At 41.2% G+C, this 25766-nt stretch overlaps 1 protein-coding gene across 1 annotated transcript in view; it reads left to right on the forward strand.

The window, feature by feature from the left end:
- The window catches only part of LOC124137707, a 48311-nt gene that overhangs the window by 5710 nt on the left and 16835 nt on the right, over positions 1 to 25766 (forward strand). Inside the window, exons 2-4 of the mRNA XM_048402762.1 lie at positions 18845 to 18935; positions 22444 to 22477; positions 23078 to 23210. Coding sequence (XP_048258719.1) covers positions 18845 to 18935; positions 22444 to 22477; positions 23078 to 23210 — 258 coding nt within the window. The remainder of the gene's footprint in view (positions 1 to 18844; positions 18936 to 22443; positions 22478 to 23077; positions 23211 to 25766) is intronic.

Genomic DNA, 25766 nt, shown 5'->3' on the forward strand with positions numbered 1-25766 from the left:
ATTTGTCAAGGTTATATTTCCAAGCTTGGATTTGTTTGGATTTGTTAGGATTTTTTTGGATTTGTTTGGATATGTTTGGATACAACATGTCATAATCATATCTGTTAAACGTTGTACAACTTTTGACCTTATGTGAGATTAGTAATGACATGAAAGTAAATAATTAAGAGTATTTTGGCGCTATTAACCACGAAAAGACCAGATCATGAGCAAATTTAACTAAAAGAATTTCTGTCATTTAAGTGGCTACTCTTTATATTTAATTTCTTATCTTCCTTGTCTATAATCATATGACATTGACAATGAACTTTGAACAATTAAGCAAATATTTTGTTTTCCCATACCGACTTACGGTTGTCGTAGAACAAAGACCGTTTCGAGAATAGAGGGAGTCATTATTATAATTTGAACTAATATACATATGTACATGATTGTACTAGGTATAAATGAATTTTGATAAGTGTTCGTACAAGAATATGAACTTCGAATTATCTCGGAATTATGTGGAACACATAGGGCTGGCAATTTTATAATTGGTCTGGAACTATCTGACGGTAATTCAAAACAGGGAACAAGATTTCGTCAAATGAATCATTGAGCCAGGAATGCAACGATTTAAATGCTGACAAAATGAATAAACATATCTGGAACAGAGTAGACTGTTCATGCGGACAATTATATGCTACGTCTATTGCCAATGAAGGTTATCACCCCATGTTATAGCATTTGTTTCATATAAAAGATATAAGCCAAATAAATGGGACAATTAGTTGTTATGAATTAGATTTACCTCTGTGACATATCACGCAACTGAATATCAAATAACCAATTACAGTAATTAACCTATACATGGACCATGTATGCAGTGAGTTCTTTATATAGAAAAAAGTGAAATTCAACAGTTGGCAATAGTTGACCATTTCAAAGCGTAAACAACGACCATAAGAGCTTTATTGTGATTTGCACAGTATTTGTTATGGTTGAATAGTACAACTTTCGGTGAAAATATCATCTCTGAAAGCCTAACATGACCCAAAAATGATTGATGTACACAAACAGTTAATGTACATATGAGGGAATTTCATTTCTCTTTAATTTTGTACTCGACCACTGAATAAGCAATACATTCATATCAGCAACGAATGACTTTTACCAATGTTGAACGCAGAGGGTAATGTGTTTTTATTGCGTATTCCAATGGGACTATGATCAACATTCAAGACCATTGTCCATCGACAAATCATCAGTAGCTTGTAGCGCACACAATAACTTAGTCTTCACCTGTATGTACCTTGTGAGTGTGATTGAAATGTGTTGTGGGTGGTTCACCACTTAAAGTGAGATCAAGGCGATGTTAATAACATATGCTATCCCATGTTCTACGTTTGACATATCAACAGAAATAGCAGAGATTATCCGTACTATTGAGACCTGTGAAGATCAGATGTGAAGATTAAGGTGTCTTGCAACATCACGTTGACTCGATCCTGCTTTAAGAATTCCAATTGCTCGAAGACGCTCATTTTCGGACAGGCGTGGCATTTCGCAATGTTGAATAATTGCGTAATTTTGTTGTTTTTCTGAGTGGTTGTCAGCACGATGCTAAACAATGCATATGGAATCCCGTTCACTCACATGTTTTCATACCCATTCTTGGGTAGTGAAATGCATGGGGCTTGCATAAAATATGTAAACCAAACTTTACTTGTTTGAAAAATACACTGATATATTGGTGTGACAGGAACTTTTGTTGTTGAGTATACTATTCACAACAATTATCTTTTTTAATTTGGACCGCCTCCGTGGTCTAGTGGTAGAGCGTTTGCTCGGAGAGCGGACGGTCCGGGGATTCCCAGCCGCGTCATATCAAACTACGTTAAAAGATGATACTTGTTGTTACCCTGTCTGGCGCTCGGCATTATGGGTCTAAAACAAGGACTGGTCGGCTTGGAGTATATTGTGTTTGAGTGGGGTATTCATGTTAAACTGCGGCATGGTATCTCAGTGGGATAGTACTATAAAGCGACATCAGTCCGGACTAGTACAAGCAGCCACACACACACACGTGCAAGTTCGTCACAATATAAGTGCAATAATATTGGACGTGCAAGCAAACCGTATTTCACCTCACCTTTTAAAGTGTCTACTTAACAGTCGTTAAACGTCCATAAAATTACCATCAAACAATTCACTTCATTGACAAGAATATGCAACTTGGTCGTTATGTGATGTCCGCAGCAAAACATTATTGAATTCCTTGTGAGGCTCCAAACGTTTCTAATCGTTGCCGTGGTCTATTGGTAGAGCTTCCGCCCGGAGAGCGGATGGGACGGGGTTCGATCCCCGGACGCGTCATACCAAAAGACGTTATTATAAGATAGTACTTGTTGTTACCCTGCCTTACTCTTTGGGGCTAAAACAAAGACAGGTCGTCTCAGAGTCAGTATACTGTGTCTGAGTTGGGTATTGATGTTCAGGTGTGGCATGGTATATAGGTGGGTTAGCATTATAAAATATAAGGACTTCTACGAACAGCCACACACACACAAACACGCGATAATTTAACGCGACATTTAACCCTATTTCACATCACCTCACCTCAAAACTTTTCTGTCAACACTCATATGTCCTTCCAAACAGAATGCATCAGTTGTTTTACTTAGTGTCAGATTAGTCCATTTCCACATACAAGCTGATGTAACCGGAAACAAACCTTCAGCAATAACCACCACCACCCTACCTCTCCCCCTCTACCCACCACCCTCCCTCCAGCTACACAACCAAGTCTTGCAACAACCACCACCACCCTACCTCTCCCCCTACCCTCCCTCCAGCTACACAACCAAGTCTCACAACAACCACCACCACCCTACCTCTCCCCCTCTACCCACCACCCTCCCTCAAGCTACACAACAAAGTCTTGCAACAACCACCACCATCCTACCTCTCCCCCAGCCCTCCCTCCACCTACACAACCAAGTCTCGCAACAACCACCAACACCCTACCTCTCCCCTTCTCCCCCTACCATTCCTCAAGCTACACAACCAAGTCTCGCAACCACCACCACCACCACCACCCTACCTTTCCCCTACTCCCCCTACCCTCCCTCAAGCTACACAACCAAGTCTCGCAACAACCACCACCACCCTACCTCTCCGCCTCTACCCACCACCCTCCCTTCGGCTACATAACCAAGTCTCGCAACAACAACCACCACCCTACCTCTCTCCCTCTACCCACCATCCTCCCTCAAGCTACACAACCAAGTCTCGCAACAACCACCACCACCCTACCTCTCCCCCTCTACCCACCACCCTCCCTCAAGCTACACAACCAAGTCTCGCAACAACCACCACCACCCTACCTCTCCCCCTCTACCCACCACCCTCCATCCAGCTACACAACAAAGTCTTGCAACAACCACCACTATCCTACCTCTCCCCCCACCCTCCCTCCACCTACACAACCAAGTCTCGCAACAACCACCAACACCCTGCCTCTCCCCTTCTCCCCCTACCCTTCCTCAAGCTACACAACCAAGTCTCGCAACCACCACCACCACCCTACCTCTCCCCTTCTCCCCCCTACCCTCCCTCAAGCTACACAACCAAGTCTCGCAACAACCACCACCACCCTACCTCTCCCCTTCTCGCACCACCCTCCCTCCGGCTACACAACCAAGTCTCGCAACAACACCACCACCTTACCTCTCCCCTTCTCCCCCCTACCCTCCCTCAAGCTACACAACCAAGTCTCGCAACAACCACTACCACCCTACCTCTCCCCTTCTCGCACCATCCTCCGTCCGGCTACACAACCAAGTCTCGCAACAACCACTACCACCTGACCTCTCCCCTTCTCGCACCATCCTCCGTCCGGCTACACAACGAAGACTCGCAACAACCACCACCACACTACCTCTTCCCTTCTCCCCCCACCCTCCCTCCGGCTACACAACCAAGTCTCGCAACAACCACCACCACCCTACCTCTCCCCTTCTCGCACCACCCTCCGTCCGGCTACACAACCAAGTCTCGCAACAACCACCACCACCTTACCTCTCCCCTTCTCCCCCCTAACCTCCCTCAAGCTACACAACCAAGTCTCTCAACAACCACCACCACCCTACCTCTCCCCCCACCCTCCCTCCAGCTACACAACCAAATCTCGCAACATCCACACCACCCTACCTCTCCCCCTCTACCCAACACCCTCCCTCCGGCTACACAACCAAGTCTCGCAACAACCACCACCCTACCTCTCCCCCTCTACCTACCACCCTCCCTCCAGCTACATAACCAAGTCCCGCAACAACCACCACCACCCTACCTCTCCCCCTCTACCCACCAACCCCCCTCCAGCTACCCAACCAAGTCTCGCAACAACAACCACCACCCTACCTCTCCCCCTCTACCGACCATCCTCCCTCCAGCTACACGACCAAGTCTCGCAACAACCACCAACACCCAACCTCTCCCCCTCTACCCTCAACCCTCCCTCAAGCTACATAAGCAAGTCTCGCAACAACCACCACCACCCTACCTCTCCCCTTCTCGAACCACCCTCCCTCCAGCTACACAACCAAGTCTCGCAACAACCACCACCACCCTTCCTGTCCCCCCCACCCTCCCTGCAGCAACACAACCAAGTCTCGCAACAACAACCACCACCCTACCTCTCCCCCACCCTCCCTCCAGTTACACAACCAAGTCTCGCAACAATCGCCACCACCCTACCTCTCCCCCCACCCTCCCTCCAGCTACACAACCAAGTCTCGCAGCAACCACTACCACCCTACCTCTCCCCCTCTACCCACCACCCGCGTAGTAGCAACTTGCATTGAATATGTGAAAAACGTGAGTGATTGAATGTTATTTTAAACCACAACCTGCAGTAGTCCAGCTATATGGCGACGATCTGTTGATAGAAACTGGATCAGGCCAATCTAAGTGATATTTATGTTCAAATATAATAGTGTCCAGCCATCAGTCGTCGTTAACAGTGCATTAATCTACAAGACAATGAAGCGATTTTCCGTTATTCCCGGTGTATTGAAGACGCGAAATGAGATATTGTGTTGCGTACGGGTGTACTAAGCAATAGTTCCAAATGTTATTTCTTCAAATATTCAGAAAAAAGGCTGATTTAGCGAGGAGGAAAACTTTGATACCCCACAGTCATTGTGGAGAAAAGAAGTGGAATCCGATTGGACATGCCATTTTGTGTCTATCAGCTTACACTTTCAGTAGTCATGCCTGCTTATAGCAGGGGAATTCCGCCTCGTTCTGGTTCTACAGCGTCTATGGAGAATGTAATCTGATACCAGGTTGAAACACCACTGATCAACAAGAAAGTGGTGTCATTAGAAATATCTTATTTACTTAAAAGTTAAAATAAAAGAAGCCCTTACTTTTTCACATATGAATTCTCCATAGGTCCACCTCCAATTATAAGTAATTATCATGATATAATGATACAGCCTGGCTCCAGTAAATGGTCCAAAAGTAATATGTTCACACTTCCGGTTGTACAGGTTTTCCCTGTAGTTCCAACTTCAATATCAGGATCTTTTTATCTCAAGCCATATAAGGCATAATTCTACATTTTGTATTGGTTGTTGGTGTATTTGAAAAAGAAAAAAAAAGAAAAAGGTGGAGTTTTAGTATAGTGTAGCAATCTGGTTGGTTCAAGAGCATCACCCTTTCTGGATCATTTCATTCAGAAATAGCTGGTTCTGGAATTCACTTTGTGTCAACAGTTTACACTTTATCGCTGATATCTGTGATCGCGGTGAAAGACCTGTCACCCTAGGTCAAATATATCGTCTTTGTTTTGTGTAAATATAATGACATCATCTATTCAAATGGACAGTTCTTCATTAGGGGTAAACGATGTGACTGGAGGGTCACATACTTCTTGTCCAGGATCTTTCCATCTCGAAAGTGCTAAAAAACTGTCATTACTACAATCTTGTGGGATAATTAAGTAAACAATTTATTAAATTGTATTGGCACTTGTATCCTGTGCAGATGGAGAAAAACACTCAGAAGCCACTAGTTGATTCTGCCCCCATAATGAAGTGTTTAGGTCACGTGACCAAACCAAGACGCTGGATTGGTTGGAAATGGAAAACTGTCGTCTGCTCCAAATTGCCATACATTTTTAGACTTTTATTGCAAGGTAATGCCAGGGTGATACTTCTTTTTATTGTTTCTTGATTGGATTAAGAAAGTGATATATTTTTAAACATACAGATATGAAATTATCATTTATATATACAGTTTGCATTGTACTCCTCGTCTTCCAAATGTGGCATAATATCTATACGTGTGCAGATACAGAAAGTATAGTTTCAAAAGGTACTGACACGACATTAGTCTATGAGTGGAATGATTTTAACACATATTTTGATGGAGACTACTTAAATATTCCTAATGAAGAGTACCAACTATTGTCCAGAGATAGTGGAGAGGAATTTTGATAACAATAATAGAAATTTTGCCATGGTGGGGGTTCGTGCATGGTTGACTATCTTGTTGACACAACTAAATATATTACATGTATTCTTTTATCAGATACACATGTCAATGGAATTTTCTGACTTAAATTGAATATGGGGCTCAACACTATCATGATTTTTTTTATCATGATACGGCAAACGCATCAACATGAAAATGATCCTCAGTTAATAACATATATTTCCTCTTTAATCACAGAATTCATGCCTGTTGAAATTAATGGAACCGTAACATAATAACATCTTTGTAAATGCATGAAAACAATATTTGTGATGTTTACAGTTTGTAAAAGTTGTATCGTATTGTTGTTAATACATAGTATCCTTGTGTATTTAATTTTTGAGCATAATTAACAAATGTAACATAAACATTATGATATTCCTGACAATCAGTCACTTACATAACAGTTTGATTCTGTCTGTGATAATAACATTAAAAAAGACACTGAAGTATATTTTTTGTGTTATTCTTTGACGAATGTACTGACACAAATATTACTGCAGACATAGCAGGACACCATGTTTTAGTGTTACTCTCTGCCTTCCTGGGGCGGTTGATCTAGATGTCATCAAAGCGAGTGCTTATCTCTCTTATGGGCCAGTTTCAGATATCACATTTCCCATTCTCAAAGCGAGGCCATTAAAACGCGGGAAAATGAAGAAAATGGGGAATACCCTGCTGAAAGTGTAGACTGCATTGCATTTTGAAGGATGTGTCTATAGGCTGGAGGCTAATATAAGTCCTGTTGGGGGCTTAGAAAAACGCCAACCACATAAAAGCAAGGGTGAAATGTCCCTTTGGTCGTTTACTGGCTACGTTTCAACGGAAGTTCCGTCAATATTCAGGAATATATGTGTCACAGTTGTCAAAAATTCAATTTTTAATATTTCACAATAATACACAACAAACATTCCGCTACATGAAAACATGCAACAAACATACAAGACACAGGCCTCACCTCGACACCCTGGATTTATAACACAATGGATGAGCAGGGGTGAGACTTCCCTTTGGTCCTTTTTATGGCAACATTTCAATGATTTGTTTCCGTTGCATTCAGTACCATCTGCGTCGCTCTTGTTAAACACTGAATCTTCCGCACGTAACTCTTGACACACACGAGGTTGATGACTAACAGATCCCGAATACCTGACCTCCAAGTTTCAATGTGCCATGTCCGGAGGTCGAGTGATTATTCACAACTCTTACTGCGCAGTACTTCTCTTGAAACAAGGAAGGAGATTTGAGAGTGTTGAAAATAAATCAGCAGATCAGATGAAACATGTCATGAATGAATAGCCTTGCTGTGGCTAAACAATTTGTAACAAGTTTATTTTGAGCTGGCATGAATATCATAAAATACTTAGTAAGTCTATCCTCATAAATTTCTCTATTCCACCATGCGTCTGGTCCCATACAAAATATTCTTCATGAATACTGTAAATCGTGAAATTAATGCAATGATGAGCCACCACATTAATGCGAGTGTCCACCCCTGGCCTAATATTAGAGTAGCCTTGTACATAGCACCCAGACTGTAGACTCTTCGACGTTCGACCGAATACTATCATTTGCTATCTTCACAAACTTAGCTTCCATTAGTGTATGTGAAAAGTTCATATGTTCATAGGCTTCTTCACCGAGTGTACACTGTAGTGGACGTTTTCAGTTCAGGATTAGTATTATATCTTGAAATAATTAGGATAATTATTATTGTCATTGTTATTCCTTCAGATTATTACAAACACAACTTATTTTATGTTTCACTTTAAACAGTGAGTGAGTGAGTGAGTGAGTAGGGTTTTACGCAGCTTTTAGCAATATTCCAGCAATATCACGGCGGGGGACACCAGAAATGGGCTTCACACATTGTACCCATGTCGGGTATTGAAACCGGGTCTTCAACGTGACGAGCGAACGCTTTCACCACTAGGCTACCCGACCGCCCCCACATGAAACAGAGAGAGGTATGGAGATTAAGGAGATTTGGGCATTCTTAACATTATTCTTAATTCTTGAGGATATTATGTTTTGTTTGTTTGTTGTTTAATGCCGCACTCGGTAACTTAGGGACATTTCAACATACACACAAGTAAGTTGAGTCTGTATTATTAAAGTTGTATTGTTTTGCAGAGACTTGACAAAGTGATAATGAATGTAAAGTCCCTATTCTGAAAAGTAAGCATACAATAGATGTATCTACCAGAAAAAGTGCACAACAAATGATAATCATATGTCACGACTCTTTTGTACGTCGAAGTCCATGATATTTGTGATATGTTATAGCTACACGATTGGTTGGACACGGACTGTTCATGATACGGCAATGAGAAATTGACATATATTTGATGTTACATGACTAGACACTGATATTATCCCTCATGTTTATCAGTTAACAAAAGCGACAAGAGCCCAGCCAAACGTCGACTGCACGATTCCTACCACATCAGGAGCGCGTGTCACGATTCACTATCAAACAATGATGATACTGGGCGCTCGCCACCTGGGGACCGCCACAATCAAATGAAAAAAGGCAATTGTTTACCCTAATAGGCACAGGAACACACGGTACATATCAAAATAGGGAATTGCATCGCACATCATTTTGGTCACTGATACGTCTACACGTCCAACACAAAACCTTTGAAAAGCTCCATGCACCCAGGCCCTGAATCCCTTGAACACGACCAAACAACCCCCGAGCACGACGTTTGTCGAACTCCAAAGTTATGATAATTACAGACATTTTCCCCTAACCCAAAGTAATCTATTCTTGTTCTGGAGTAGATCGTATTTACCAGTATTAATCGTGGTATGACATTTAGTGCCAGTTACAGGAGCCCGCGATAAACAGAACATGATAAGACACGCACCAAACCTATTCTCTTGATGTATAGGTTGCTCTTATTTAAAAACTGTTGGGTTAACAAGATACGCGTATTATGCTATGCTTTCTTTCCTGCTGTGCTATCATTCTGATTTGAAATAATGACATAAATTGTTACCGCTCATCTTCCCATATAATTCAAACAAGGTTGGGTTCATGACAAACATATTTAAATATATACAACTATACTTACTTATACTAAATTTGATACCTTATTATTTAAAGAAAATACCTGTGAAGATCCGGGTTGGAATACGTTCCAAGCAACCCATGCTTGTCATAATCGGCGACTAACGGGATCGGGTGGTCAGACTCACTGACTTGATACATATCCCAATCGATGCTCATGGTGTCAATCACTGCATTGTGTGGTCCAGACTCGATTATTTACAGACCACCGTTATATAGCCGGACTATTGCTGAGTGTGGCGTTCAACAACAATCAAACAAAAACTAGTATTCAACACCCTCCGACATTTAAACTACACATAGTATAATCAGATAATAGAATAGATTATATTTTATGGTCTCTGGTGTAATATAATGATTCGAATGCCTGTAACGGGGATTGTTTAAGAAGGAAATATTAGCGGATTTGTCCTCTTGATCAGATATGCGCTTCAGTAGTGGTTTTGTATATCTCCAGGTTGATGTTTACAGTGTAGCTCTAATTATTTGTTGATAATTCAAAAAGCAAAATAAAACAAAACTATTCTACCATGGCGAAAGTTGAGGCGAGGGTTAACGTGGCCTTCAAGATTATTGCTCTTAAATCGCGACCTGCATGCCGCATGCGTGTGAGATACCATGCCACATCATGAATACCCCACTCAAAAAAAGTGTACTCCGAGCGGACCAGTCTTTATTTTAGCCCCTTAATGCCGAGCGTCAGGCAGGGTAACAATAAGTACCAGCCTTTAACGGATTCTGGTATGACGAGGCCGGGGATCGAACCACCGACCTTCCTCTCTCCCGGCGGACCTTCTACCACTGGACCACGGAGGCTGTCGATCGAATTTTTCGCATAAATGTCATGCTCGCATTAATTTCATGATTTACTGAAGATAGATTTTAACATTTCTGAGCAACGATCATGTTTGGGTAAGGGAAGTAAATCTTGTCTCCGCTTGCAATTTGATTCAATCGGGCGAGCAGTTCCGAGATCGCAGCTTGACTGTTACGGCCGAAAGGCGGCATCCATGTTGTTCACGCTCCGCTGATCACGGGGCCTCATTTGTCTGTATTCTGCTTATGAGCCGGGATGTGCATGAAACACGGGTGTCAAAACGAATATATTTACCAATTATATGTACGGTCAGTTAGCCAGTCCAAGAGACAATACCCTGGTTCTACCTCCTTTAGGTGTAATTACGTCGCATGCCCCTGGTTCACGGTTCGTCTGATCTCCCGTCATAAAACCACGATGTTTATTTACCTGGAGCCTCAGACAGCGCCGACTTCCTGTGTACATGTACGTACATGGCAATAAATGGTTTGACAGTTGTTTGACGGAATCAATCAATAATTATTGACAGAGTGATGTAATTTAATTTTGTCACTATTCACAACTCCTGTTTTGATTTTCTATTGTTCAGCTGTATTTTCGATCAGTTTTATATGTCTAAAAAATCTTCTCTAGTATTTATATACCAAGCCTAAAAACATTATATAAGAACAATTGTGTTTTTAAAACGTAAGTTTTCTATTAAAACAACCATGCAAATAAGATTTCAGCCGTAATATTACTTCACAGATTACACATCTTATATGCTGCAAACGCAGCGAATGTAATGCTACTACGTCACAGCTGCCTCGGTAATTAAGGGCTGGAATGTTTTTGTGAAAGCAGTTAGCGCAGATGAATTTCCCCCCTCGCTGTATAATGACGGTCGCTAACCATATATATATATATATTTCGTGTTATTGGCATGATTTGATTGTCCTTTGGTGTAAACAAATGTTCAATTGTGAAAGCAAACCCTTTTCCCCTGAACGTTAAAAGACAGGAGACTTTGTTTTTGTCTGAAATATCAACGTTGAAGTCGTTTATATATTCGGAAATCCGTATTATGGTAATTATTTATTCAATGCATGTCCTGTTTTGTATAGATGTATATATTATTATGTTAATATGGATAATGTTTCCTAGGTAGACGTTGGTGCTCTACCGGATATTTCTCTTATGACAACACACAAGTCCGTCTGTGGGTCCACAACGTTTTTTCGTGATCTTAATATGTCTATATAACTACATAGTAGTATGGCCAAGCAGGATCTCTGAGGCGTAAGAGGGCCAACCTGCCTAGCCGCTGTCCGAGGGTCAAGTCCCACTCACAGAAAGCGTACTATCTTTAACCCTCACTGTCAGACTGCAATGTATCGTGTTACGTTACATACATGGTCAGCCTGCAGTATCCCGCACCTCATCCACAGCTTCAGTGGCCAACCGGCCATTCTCTGGCATTAAGTACAACCCGCTGACCCGCACATGACTCTGTGCTGCTGGCCATGGTAATGCTACCCCAGCTGCTGTTATAATTTGTATTGGCAGCACTTTGTTTATTTAATAGAAATAATCAACTTACTTAATTAAGGGAATATATAAAACGTATATACACTCCCTGTTAAAACCTATATACCCTGCCAAACTGCCTATGATATATGCCATTTCTGTAAAGAAGGACGTGTCCCACGTCCATATAAGGAATTGGGAATGAGGTACAGTGGACAATCAATCAATATAACCACATATTTAAAACAATATGAAATGTATAAAGAAGCAAAAAGTACATAAAGCAATTTTCTTTCTTTTTTTAACTGGACAAAATTTGAACTGAGAATTTGATGTAATGTACAGCATTTTGTGTGTGGACCACGTTTTTTTTTATATCTACAAACACTGCTGTCGAACTGAATACAATTTCACACAGAAATATTTCCAGTAACGACAATATGACTACATACGTACAATGAATACAGTGGTTACATCGATGCATTGCTATCCATACAGACAAGGAAGTTACACGTTACAAATATACCACTACATGAATATGTACAATGAAAAAAAATGAACAAAGACATTGATGAATATAACAGCGGTTGTTCTGTCTTGTTCTTATTCCCTCTTCTCGTTATTTCCACTCCTCACAAATAACGCTTTCACTTATGCTCTGCTTCACTCACTTTCTTTCATTCTATTTGTCTTGTCAGTTACTAATTCCCATGTCGACAAACACTTCATTCATCCATTTCTACATCTGTCCTTCTCTCGCGCCTACACTTCCCCTCTCTCTGTCTCTGTTTCGCACCCACGCTATACCCTCTCACTCTCTGTTTCTCTGTTTCTCTCTCTCTCTCCTTTCCTTTCTCTTTCTCCCTCCCCTCTCTCTCTCTCTCTCGCACCCACACTACCCCCCCCCCCCCCCTCTCTCTCTCTCTCTCGGACCCACCCTATCTACCATACATGTCAGTTTTTCTTTTGTATTCTGTCATCTCTTTGTTCATTTATCCTATCAGCAGCTATCTTACTCTTTCACTCTCTCTTTCTCCACTTTACAGTACATAAGACAAGCCTATTCTAAACCTACTTTCATCACACATTTATACTTCAAACAGGATTGACATTTTTCATAAATAGACAACAGCTCACATAGGGAATATATATGCATTCATTTTCAATGATGTATTAAGAATCACATAGGGACAGATAATCGTAACTACTCATTTCCAACCCCCGCTATCAAAGGGCCTATAACGGGTAAGAGCAGTTACTAAGGAACACCAAATGAAAGATAATGAAAGATGATACGTCTGAACACCTGTTAATGGCTAGTAGACATGTGAACATTACATAATGATATTTGAACACTCACAAAATGATGCACTATTCCACAGTCATAATCCATATATTACGTAAAAAATCAGACATCTTGCATAAAATACACTGTTTTTAATGATGTAATTAACTTCAACAAATCGACATCATTGTCACACACTCCCACCAAGGGTACCCTTTAATACAAGAACATTAAATCCTCTGAGCGTTAATAGACTGTTGATAGGTATGGGTTGAGTTTCGTTAGCACCAGGTTTACAAAAGGGTACATGGTCAAAATGAGGGTGGTGAAAATATGAGCAATACTAAGACATCGTAGCAAGAGGTTTTGATGATACCACACGAACTGGTCAAGAGAACGAGCGTTATATTCACATTGGAATCCCATGGAGTCGTTAAAGGGCACAGATTGGGGTCCTTGATTATACATGCAAGGTCGGTATTGTGATGACCTGGGTTGATGAGTTGGGGACTGAGACCCGTGGTTCACATGTTGTGCTTGGGGATATGGTGATGGAATAGATCCTGACTGACATGAATGCTCTTTCTTTGGCCCAGTATCTGATCCTATTGCATTGACATGATGGGTGTTGGGAGTATTGACTTTAACCGTGAGTTCATTTATAGCGGTCATGGTTTCATGACATGTTTGAGGTATTTCAGATTGGGAGGGGGTTGAACCATTTCAGACTGTAAGGACTGGTATACTATTGGAGGACTCAAGACTTCGGGGGAAGATAGGGGAAGACGTTCATTGGCATTGAGGGGTTTCAGAGCGTAAAAAGTCATTCTTGTTGATTGTAATACAATATATGAAATAATGCTTACCAAAACTGTTCCTACGAATGTCACAAATATGAAGGGCTATAGCACATTAATTACAACAAATATTCACTGCAAATCACAATGCCTTTGAGGACTGTTTCTTTTGAGATAGTGGCTGGCACAAACACACAGGGATTACCGGAATGAAACAAATATCTTGGTTAAGTGGAACTTGATGTTGTTAACACAGTGGTCGTCGATGAAAATGTCAGTCTTCGAAATCACCTCTTGATGGTTGAGGGAGGGGTGTGACGAAACAGGTTGTATCCTGGAAAAGTTGCTGTTCCCCGGGACGGCTGTAGGGGTTGGCCTATTAGGGTGGTAACAATGTCTCCGAGTAAGAACAATGATGACAATACTGATGAGCACAGAATAGCTTGAGGATAGACGAACCAGAATGCTGGTTGTTGGTTGTTGTCGTGATTGTTGTGGACCCCAGACGAAATAACGATTCACTTTGTGTTGACTAACTTATTTATCTTGTTGCATTGGGTTTGAGGTACTGAGGATCGAAGCTCCACCAATATATCCGCCGTAGAAAATGTATGTTGTTCTAGGGGATACTTCTTCAATATACGACACACAAGTCCGTCTGTGGGTCCACAACGTTTATTCGTGATCTTAATATGTCTATATAACTACATAGTAGTATGGCCAAGCATGATCTCTAAGGCGTAAGAGGGCCAACCTGCCTAGCCGCTGTCCGAGGGTCAAGTCCCACTCACAGAAAGCGTACTATCTTTAAGCCTCACTGTCAGACTGCAATGTATCGTGTTACGTTACATACATGGTCAGCCTGCAGTATCCCGCACCTCATCCACAGCTTCAGTGGCCAACCGGCCATTCTCTGGCATTAATTACAACCCGCTGACCCGCACATGACATACCCCAGCTGCTGTTATAATTTGTATTGGCAGCACTTTGTTTATTTAAATAGATATAATCAACTTACTTAATTAAGGGAATATATAAAACGTATATACACCCCCTGTTAAAATATATAGACTCCCTGTTAAAACCTATATACCCTGCCAAACTGCCTATGATAAATGGTAAAATTCATTATCACAGTTTAAGTGATATTCACAAATGTATGTAAATCTACTTCGTGATGAATGAAGCATGGCAATAAATGTATGCATCTGATTCTTCATTTGTTCTGTATTCTTTGATGAGAATGAGTTTCGTTAATGAAGATCACTCTCACAGTGGATAGGACTTTAACTGGAGAATAACTGGAGAAAAAAAAATATATAAGTATAGGCGGTCTGTGCACATGTGGTGAAACTGATACCTCATTGATTTGATAATCGGGACTTGGAAATCATAGTCTGTCATTAAATTGATTTTAAAATATACGGTTTTGACTGTAGTACGTCCTGACATCATACTATTATGTTGTAAACAACTTATCTTATCTTTGTAAGTAAAACAATTATTGATAACTTCCTGAATTCCAATCGTTCAATGAACAGAATTATTCACAGCTCTGGCGTGAGACAACAATAAATTAGATGTTACCAAAGATTGTCCATTTTATGATCTTAGGCACATGTCGGCGCACTTACATGTGAGCCGTCTAGACGACTGTCTGTTTTGTAATTAAATGGCAGCTGCCATCCACCCGAATACTTAATCTAGAGACCTATTAGTGTCTTGTCGAGTCAAATGCGGGTCTCTCTCTCACCTTAGGGAGAATGCGACTGTAAAAGCCCCTCGCTAGACAGACAAGTACTGAATGTTTGAGATAAATTTAATATTTATTATATATAGTTTAAACTCAATAAATAATTCATAGTCTTTTTATTGTTCAAATTACTAATAAAACATATTTTAACTTGTTCCTTCTAACCATATTTCCAAATAATTACAAACCATTCCAAACCATTCCAAACCATTCCAAACATTCCTGTGTTGGAAATATGTTTGGAAATGTTGCCAATCCGATTTTGGATTTTCTGGAAAGATCGATCCTTCCAAGCTTTGGAAAGTTTGGAATGAGCGATCTTTCCATAGCAACCCAACTTTCATTCCAAATTGGAATTGACGCTCCTTGGTCCCGTGTAATCACTTACATTGCGACTGCGTTGATTCAGATGATCAGGTGCATTGTCTGCGTAACTACAGTATATGTTAGGGGCCTAATGAGTTTGAAACAGCGTGAGATATAACGAGCACAAAGAGTACTTCAACGCCACTTCGTTTGAGCCGAACTTGAATTCCATTGAGAAGGTGTCGAATTATCAATATGTCGAGAAAAAGTGAGTGAGTAAGTTTGGGGAAACATATTAAACAGTACTTTAGTATAAACAGTTATTTCAATGCGTGTCAGCTTGATGTGGAAGGATGTCCAAAGTGGCGCAGGTGTTCGTGAGTGAGTGAGTTTCGGGAAACGTTTCAAAGAGTATTTCAGAAACAGCTGTATAACAGCGTGTCAACCTAATGTGGAGGAATGCCACAAGTGAAGCAGGCCTAAGATCTGGACCACTGTGGTGACACACACCCTTGGGCATGCCACAAACCAATGACTGTGGGATCGAATCCCGGTTCGGCCCCGTTATGTTTCTAGGTTTGTCAGCACCATACCCGTGCTCGTGGGTTTCACCGAAGTGGTAAAAGTCTGAGACCTGCATCACTTCAGGCTTTCCTCCAACAGTAAGCTGACACGCCGCGATATAACTGGAATACGTTAAACCCAACTCACCCACACACTCGTATCGTAAGAGGCCACTGAATGGAGTGGGTGGTAAGGCTCTGGACTTGGTTGACAGCGTGTCATCGTACCCCAACGGCGCGGATCGTTGCCGTTAGTGTGGCGTTGAACAACAAACTATTTTTATAAGCCACACGTTTGGCGTTTTTCCTCCTCAACAAAACCCTTTTGACGCTTATGTAATGTATGTCCTCGCTGTTTGTGCGCTTGTGTTAATAAACCTTTTTGTTACGTCCAAACACAACTCTGTCGAACAATTCAAAGTATGGGCAGTTTATTGTTAATGTCACTTCTAAGGGCTTTATGACGTTTTCAGTGTTCCGACACAGTTCACTGCACATTATATAAGGCTATAAAAGGGTATGTAGTGCTCTCTAGACCGAAGGTTAATAGGTTGTAGAAAATGAATAAAAGTTATACTGAAAGTTCAATATTACATTCCCAGCGGTAGTGAACATAATATAATATCGACGCAAACACAACCCCGAAGGGCGCCATGTTTATTACTTATAATACAGTTTATATTCACACGAATATTATTTAAATGTGCTTAACATGACACTGTTATAGAAAAACAAAAGTTACATATTTTGTTCAGGATATTCGATATAGCTTAAAAACAGTTAACATGATTTCCATTCACCATAGCTGATCAATTATCAGCGCCAATTATCTGTTGGCTTCCCTTGTTTAGTTTCCACTTTTTGTTTTCTTATAACTTTTGTTGTTCTTACAGGTACATTTATATAGTCTCTGCCTCATAGTATTCATTCACCCGATGAAGGAATAAGCATATACTCCAAAACTTTGTGTTCTCATTATGAAGAAGTTGACATCATTAAATTCTCTTCCTTATGTGTATCACTTCTAAATGCCATTCAAAGACTTAGTTCAAATAATGTCTCAATCGCACCTTTAAAACATATATGTTAAACATAAGATATAAATATTGGAGCCTTATATAACTGAGTGGTAACCCAAGAACAACAGAGGGCTTGTATGAGTCCCATCTAATCGTCCCTTTCTTACGACTATGACAAAGAAAAACGTCAACGTAAATATATAACGTCTTCGTAAATATAAAACGTAAACGTGAATATAAAACGTCTCCATAAATATAAAACGTAAACGTAAATATAACGTCTCCGTAAATATAAAACGTCAACGTAAATATAAAACGTCTTCGTAAATATAAAACATCTCCATAAATATTAAACATCAACGTATATATAAAACGTCTCCGTAACTATGAAAACGTCTTCGTAAATATAAAACGTCAACGTAAATATAAAACGTCAACGTAAATATAAAACGTCTTCGTAAATATAAAACATCTCCGTAAATATTAAACGTCAACGTGAATATAAAACGTCTCCGTAAATATAAAACGTCAACGTGAATATAAAACGTCTCCGTAAAGATAAATGTCAATGTAAATATAAAACGTCTTCATAAATATAAAACATCTCTGTGAATATAAAACGTCAACGTAAATATAAAACGTCTCTGTAACTACAAAACGTCTTCGTCAATATAAAACGTCAACGTAAATATAAAACGTCAACGTAAATATAAAACGTCAATGAAATATAAAACGTCTTCGTAAATATAAAACATATCCGTGAATATAAAACGTCAACGTATATATAAACGTCTCCGTAACTACAAAACGTCTTCGTAAATATAAAACGTCAACGTGGATATAAAACGTCTCCGTAAATATAAAACGTCAACGTGAATATAAAACGTCTCCGTAAATATAAAACGTCAAAGTAAATATAACGTCTCCGTAAATATAAAACGTCAATGTAAATATGAAACGTCTCCGTAAATATAAAACATCTCCGTAAATATTAAACGTCAACGTATATATAAAACGTCTCAGTAAATATCAAACATCTTCGTAATACAAAACGTCAACGTAAATATAAAACGTCAACGTAAATATAAAACGTTTCGTAAATATAAAACATCTCAGTAAATATTAAACGTAAACGTGAATATAAAGCGTCTCCGTAAATATAAAACGTAAACTTAAGATTGTTTGATTGATTGATTGAATCAGGTCGGCTACATCAACGTCGGAGACAGCGGGGACGGACAGGAGGTCTACGTGAAGGTGTATGCTCTGGCTCTGAAGACCAAACACACAGAAGGTAGCAACTACTACTACTCCTCCTCCTCCTCCTCCTCCTACTACTACTACTACTACTACTACTACTACTACTACTACTACTGATACAATAACGTCTCCGTAACTACAAAACGTCTTCGTAAATATAAAATGTCAACGTAAATATAAAACGTCAATGTGACTACTACTACTACTACTACTACTACTACTACTACTACTACTACTGATACAATAAAAAATACTACACACAGCAACATTCCAACAATATAACGGCGGTCTGTAAGTAATCGAGTCTGGACCAGACAATCCAGAGATTGATATCATGATATCGATGCACACAATTGGGATACGATGACATGCATCAACCAAGTTAGCGAGCCTGACCACCCGATCCCGCAAGCATAGGATGACCTATTCTACCCCGGATCTTCACGGGTTACGAAGTCCGAGTTTGCTCTATGTAATTTAACATGAACCAGGAAGACTTGTGTGTCTTTATCATTAGCTATTGATAGTGAAGGGAATGTTACTCAAGCCCCAGCACGCTGCTACAGTCTGGGGATATACGGATGACAGCACACGGCATGCCTCAGTTAGGCGTTGCCGAATATACCTGGCACGTAACATTTGTGAATTGATACATTGCACAAAACAGGCTGTATTGAACATTAGTGTACCCTATGAACCCTCGCGTGTTGTGTAGAGTTAAGCACACACTACTATACTCTACCCTATCCCCGAATCTCCATATGTCAACCAACCCACCACCAACAAACACCCCAATATCCCCCCATTCCCACCATGTGCTCATGTGAAGCGTGAAGACATCTGTAAACGTAAAATGCGTGTCGTTTCAAGTGACACTAAACCCGATGAATAGTTAGTTGTAAAACAAGAAATTGTTCCCGTAATAGATTGATTTTATCTCGATAAAATGGTGGAGAGGTCATAGATATGATGGAGACGTCACTGAACGGTTCCTCTTTCGTCACAACTCGCTCTTACCCGCCACCTGCAACAATACTCGTCATCTAGATATTGTCGAACAGTGTTGAGTACGAAACCACAAACCAGTAGGAATGCGCGTATGATTGATTATAAAAGCTTTTCTCCAAAACCCCTTCGTTTGTATTATTTCTTTATAAGTAGAGTCTGAAACAGACGAAAATGACACGAAACTGAATATCTCATGGTTGTAAATGTCAACCGTGTATTATTAAGAACATATCCATGCAAACTAACAAAGCAAAATGGCCATGAGAATGACTCGAGTCGCTATTCGGCTTGACCCGGAATGACACGAATGGTCACGGATGCGATTTTCAAATTTTGCATGACAATTCGTCACTCTTCCTCCAAGTCCTATGATGAGCAGATTGTTTATGGAGTTATTTGGGAGGTATCTCTGTTTAATCTCTGACAACAAAATATGGACCTTTTCCAATCTGATACCAGTAATGAGCGGCTTTAGAGAAAATATCTGACTAATTCTGTGAAGTATTGGCTATTTGGTGTGTAGAGCCGGTTTTTCTTTATAAACATGAACGTTTTTTTCTAGTGTTAAGTTAACACTGACATTTTTTTTAAATACATACATATTAAAGTTGCTTTACAGCTGCTAAGTCCAATGCTTGCTGCTAACTCGGCGGTAACATTAAGTTTGAATTGGCTACATAGTACACGCCTGCTTGAAATCCTAAATTTAAAAAGAAAATCGTATCTCGTATTGAATGTCACAATGAACTTTTTTTTCTACTCCTAGTTTTCGTGAAGCATTGGAAATCACGTTCCAACTGATACGAGGAATTTTATAAATAACAACCTTAGTGCGTGGTGAATCTTGCATAATCTTCAAAGTCAGTCGACTGATAAAGTATTCTTTGATCAAAGCGTCGCAACTACCGTAATGTCACGCCTGGTCAGTTCATTTTTAACAAACTAGCTGTCACTCAAACAGGGGAAAACGTATTATCGCAAATTCAACTTATAATAAGACCAAAACACAGAATTTTCCGAACGATTCAATTTGTTGCTTTGAAAGGGGGAGCCGAACGATTTAATTTACTGCTGTGTGAGGGGAAGCCGAACGATTCCATTTGCTGCTGTGTGAGGGGAGGGGGGATGTGAAACATTCAGTTTGTTGCTGTGTAAGGGGGAGCCAAAAGGATTCACTTGTTGCTGTGTAAGGGGAGGCGGAACGATTCAATTTGTTGCTGTGTAAGGGGAGGCCGAACGATTCAATTTGTTACCGTGTGAGGGGAGGGGGATGTGAAAGATTCAGTTTGTTGCTGTGTTACGTGTGTGTGTGTGTGGGGGGGGGGGGGGGGGGGGGCAAAAGGATTCACTTGTTGCTGTTAAAGGGGAGGCCGAACGATTCAATTGGATGCTGCGTAAGGGGAAGCCGAACGATTCAATTTGTTGCTGTGTGAGGGGAAGCTGAACGATTCAATTTGCTGCTGTGTGAGGAAGGGGTGGGGGAGGGGGATGTCATTGTTGCTGTGTAAGGGGAGGGAGGGCAAAATCATTCACATGTTGCTGGGAAAGGGGAGGCCACACGATTCAATTTGATGCTGTGTGAGGGGAGGGCGAACCATTCAATTTATTGCTCTGAAAGGGGAGGCCGAACGATTCAATATGTTGCTGTGTAAGGGGAGGCCGAACCATTCAACTTGTTCCTGTGAAAGGGAAAGCCGAACGATTTAATTTGTTGCTGTGAAAGGTGAGGCCGAACGATTCTATTTGTTGCTGTGTAAGGGAAGGCCGAACGATTCAATTTGTTGCTGTGAAAGGTGAGGTCGAACGATTCTATTTGTTGCTGTGTAAGGGGAGGCCGAACGATTCAATTTGTTTCTGTGTAAGGGGAGGCCGAACCATTCAATTTGTTGCTGTGAAAGGGGAGGCCGAACGATTCAATTTGTTGCTGTGAAAGGGGAGGCCGAACGATTCAATTTGTTGCTGTGAAAGGGCTAGCCGAATGATTGAATTTGTTGCTGTGAAAGGGGAAGCCGAACGATTCAATTTATTAGTGTGTAAGGGGAGGCCGATTGATTCAATTTGTTGCTGTGAAAGGGGAGGGCAAAAGATTCAGTTGTGTCTGTGAAAGGGGAAGCCGAACGATTGTTTTGTTGCTGTGAAAGGGGAAGCCGAACGATTGAATTTATTACTGTGTAAGAGGAGGCCGATTGATTCAATTTGTTACTGTGAAAGGGGAGGCCGAACGATTCAATTTGTTGCTGTGTAAGGGAAAGCCGAACGATTCAATTTGCTGCTGTGTAAGGGAAAGCCGAACGATTCAATTTGCTGCTGTGTAAGGGAAAGCTGAACGAATTAATTTGTTGCTGTGTGAGGGGAGGCCGAACGATTCAATTTGTTTCTGTGTAAGGGGAGGCCGTGTAAGGGGGGGGGGGGGGGGGGGGAGTGTTAGCTCTATTTGCTGTTGATACTGCCCTTGTTGTCAAGCTAGACATAACATGTTTGTTAACATTTGATAACCTACTTCATGCTCACTTTATATTCTTCTTTAATTTCAGACACCATCGGCCACCGTTTGGACTTCTCGAAATGGTAATAGTTAGTAGAGAGAGCGCGAATACGTGTAAATATCTCTTTGCTCAAAGTATGTTATTGGGATAGGACGGAAATGTTAAGTGTAGCCAATGTCATGACCTCGTATCACGGTATGACAATGAGTGAGTGAGTGAGTGATGGAGTACAAGAGAGTGATGAAGAGAGAAATGGATTGAGTGATGGAGTGACAGAGTAAGTGAGAGTGAGTGATGAAGTGAGTGAGTGAGAGATGGAGTGATGGAGTGAGTGAGTGATGAAGTGAGAGATGGAGTGAGTGAGTGAGGGATGGAGTGAGTGAGTGAGGGATGGAGTGAGTGAGTGAGGGATGGAGTGAGTTTATACTGCATCCTAGGTTTGCAGTTATTAGGGTAGGTAAGCGTTGCTACACGGACTGGGGCCAAATCCAGTCTGGGGAAAGACGTTGTAACTACTACCGTTTGTGAAGGTGAGACAACGTCTCAAATAAGACAGGGTAAATGTAATCAATCGCAAAATATATCTTACACTGCCCGTTATCTCAAGTCTTCAAGATGTGTCAGGCTTGACCATGATATATATATCAGATCTTCATATCTACATTCAAACTGTATCTCGCAGGTTCTCGTTTGTGATCACGCCCCATGGCGAGATTCTCCACGTCTACCACCCTCCCGACGACGACGATGAAGCTGTTGCCATGAAGAAGGGAGCCGCCGCCATGTTCGCGTCTCGTCTACATCAGGCCACTGAGGTAATGACTGACTGTTATGTCAAAGTTAATCAGGGGTCTTTGTCTCCCGGAGTTAAACTGGGCACCGATGGGGATTCCGGGTTAGACATGATCCCAGTTCCCCATGCTTAAAGTAGGGGCGGACTAATGAGGGTCGAATGGTGACATGGCTGATTGCGTGGCGCTGTGCCTCGATGACGTGGACCGTTCTTCATGCAGTCAACCACTGGTTTGTTTGATCCAGTATCGATGATTCACAGACCACGTGGTATTGTTGGAATATTGTTGGAAGACTTTCAAATGTCCCGATCACATCGGTGAGTGAGTGATGGTTTACGCCGCTTTTAGCTGTATACCAGCAATATCACTAGGAGGGACACCAGACATCATCATTATACCTGTTAATTAAACTCGGGTTTTTAGCGTGACGAGAGAACGCTTTAACATTAAGGCCACCCCATCCCCGTGAAAACATGTGTCATAATGCAGTGAGTGGTCCATTTGCACACAACGATGAAAGCATCAACCCTGTCGTAACTATAATTTTACTTTAAACAAGAAGTATCGATGAGTGTACAGTGAAACCTTCTTAACTTGTCCTCGGGACCATACGTGGGAAATGCATCGAGTTACTAGTAGTTCGAGACAAGCGGAAATCCGTTACTTCACCACAGTGATTAATTAGAGATTCTTTCTCAGTCGATTCAGATCTACCTCGTAACATCGACGTAAACGCTATATCGAGTGGACGGATGTCAACACCCATTCTTTTCTGCTCCTCACCACATAGTATTAGACTCCCTGCGTGGGCATGAGTGGCCCGTCGTCAAAAACACGGCCATTCTGAAGGCAGAATTACTTCCCTTGGGCGTCCCAGAACCCTATGATAATAGGTTCGAATCCCACTTTTATCCTCATTACGATGCTTTGTTTGTCAGCAAATTCCAAAGTCGTTATCATCTACATGTATAACCTGCATAATTTCCAGCTTTCCTTTTGACCCACGGGAAATGTCAAGTTTCAAAGGAAAGTTTTGAAATGTCGGTATGAAAATTATGAGATATGTTCAAGTGGCTAAATTTCTAGCGTTTTTGTTTCTTACACTTTTGGACTGCTGACATGAACAAATATTCTACTCAAGAGAAGTTAATGAACACTCGACTCCTTCATATGATTATAGTTTATCTGCAATATCATATTTAAAGGAAAAATTAGGGTGGTCCTTAGCTTCTTATGAGTAGTATAAATCATTATGACTAGAATGAGCAAAAGGGTAAGTGTTCACCCAAATGAATATTCTTACCTATGTCTGTTGTCAATTGTTTTTCAATCTACATCTAGGAAAAGCATCTCGGGTGAAAGACTTGCTCATCCTCAGATTGTAGTTCAACGTCTAACCCTTCCCTTAACACCCTGGATGCCAAATCTTCACAATCGGCATCAGATACGATGGCACTCATTAGCCAAGTTAGAGAGCCTGACCTCCCGATTCTGTTAGTCTCCTCATACTCCACGAATTGGTTGCTGAAGACCAATTCTAAACCGGATCTTCACGGGACTGACAGCCAATTGTGTGTTGGAGAACTAATCCAACAACGCTCGTCACGAAATAAACACAAATGAAAATTTCAAGTCTCTAACACCCTTACAAATTCTGCCTCCCTGTCCCGACGGGAAATTTGTCGTCCGGGAATTTTAACATTTCATAAGTTCTGCTTCCTCGCTTCCACCGCTGCCTTTTGTACACAGCTAACAAAGGTAACCAATGAACAGTCGAGGCCTTTGATTACGTTTTCATGCGATCTGGGCATTCCCTCGTTGTGGTTCAGCGTCCACGAAACGGCACGTCGCAGCAGTTATATCGCGGCGTGTCAGCTTAATGTGGGTGGAAAGCCCGAAGTGATGCAGGTCTCAGACGTTTACCACTTCGGTGAAACCCATGAGCACGGGTGTGGTGCTGACAAACCTAGAAATATAATGGGTGATTCGAACCTACAATCATAGGTTTCTGGCGTGCCCAAAGAAACGGAACTCTGCACAGCGAATCACGGCGCCTTAGACGACTGGGCCACCCGTGCCCCCCACTCGAGCATGGACCAGGCAAACTAGTCATTGATAATATGAGAAACGAAAAACGGCGTCGGGTGACTATAACGGGCAGTCAACTTTCTTGACCACCCGATCAACTTACGACCAGCATAGACAAGAAAGACCTATTGTAACCAGGAATCTCTAGCTGAGTCAGTACAGTGATGATTCTGTTCGAAATATGGACATCATTGAAAGGGGACACAGCATTCACGTGCCTATTGATAGCTGAAGACGTTTAACTGACTGAGCAATTATCTCATGCATGTATGTCAATGTTTTCTAGTTATGTCATTGATCCAATCGGCCCATGCTACAACATTACAGTATTTGCAGTCAATTGTCTGCCTGTTCGTACACTGCTTGCAGAAAAGTTCCCATTGACAAACGTCTTATGATCTCAAGATTATTAACAGATGCTAGTATGCATATATAACTTTGAATGGGATAGATACAGTATTTATCGGAATACAGATTTAATGACCACAG

Source organism: Haliotis rufescens, unplaced genomic scaffold (assembly GCF_023055435.1).
Source record: "Haliotis rufescens isolate VD_foot unplaced genomic scaffold, xgHalRufe1.0.p SCAF_29, whole genome shotgun sequence".
NCBI lineage: Eukaryota > Metazoa > Mollusca > Gastropoda > Lepetellida > Haliotidae > Haliotis > Haliotis rufescens.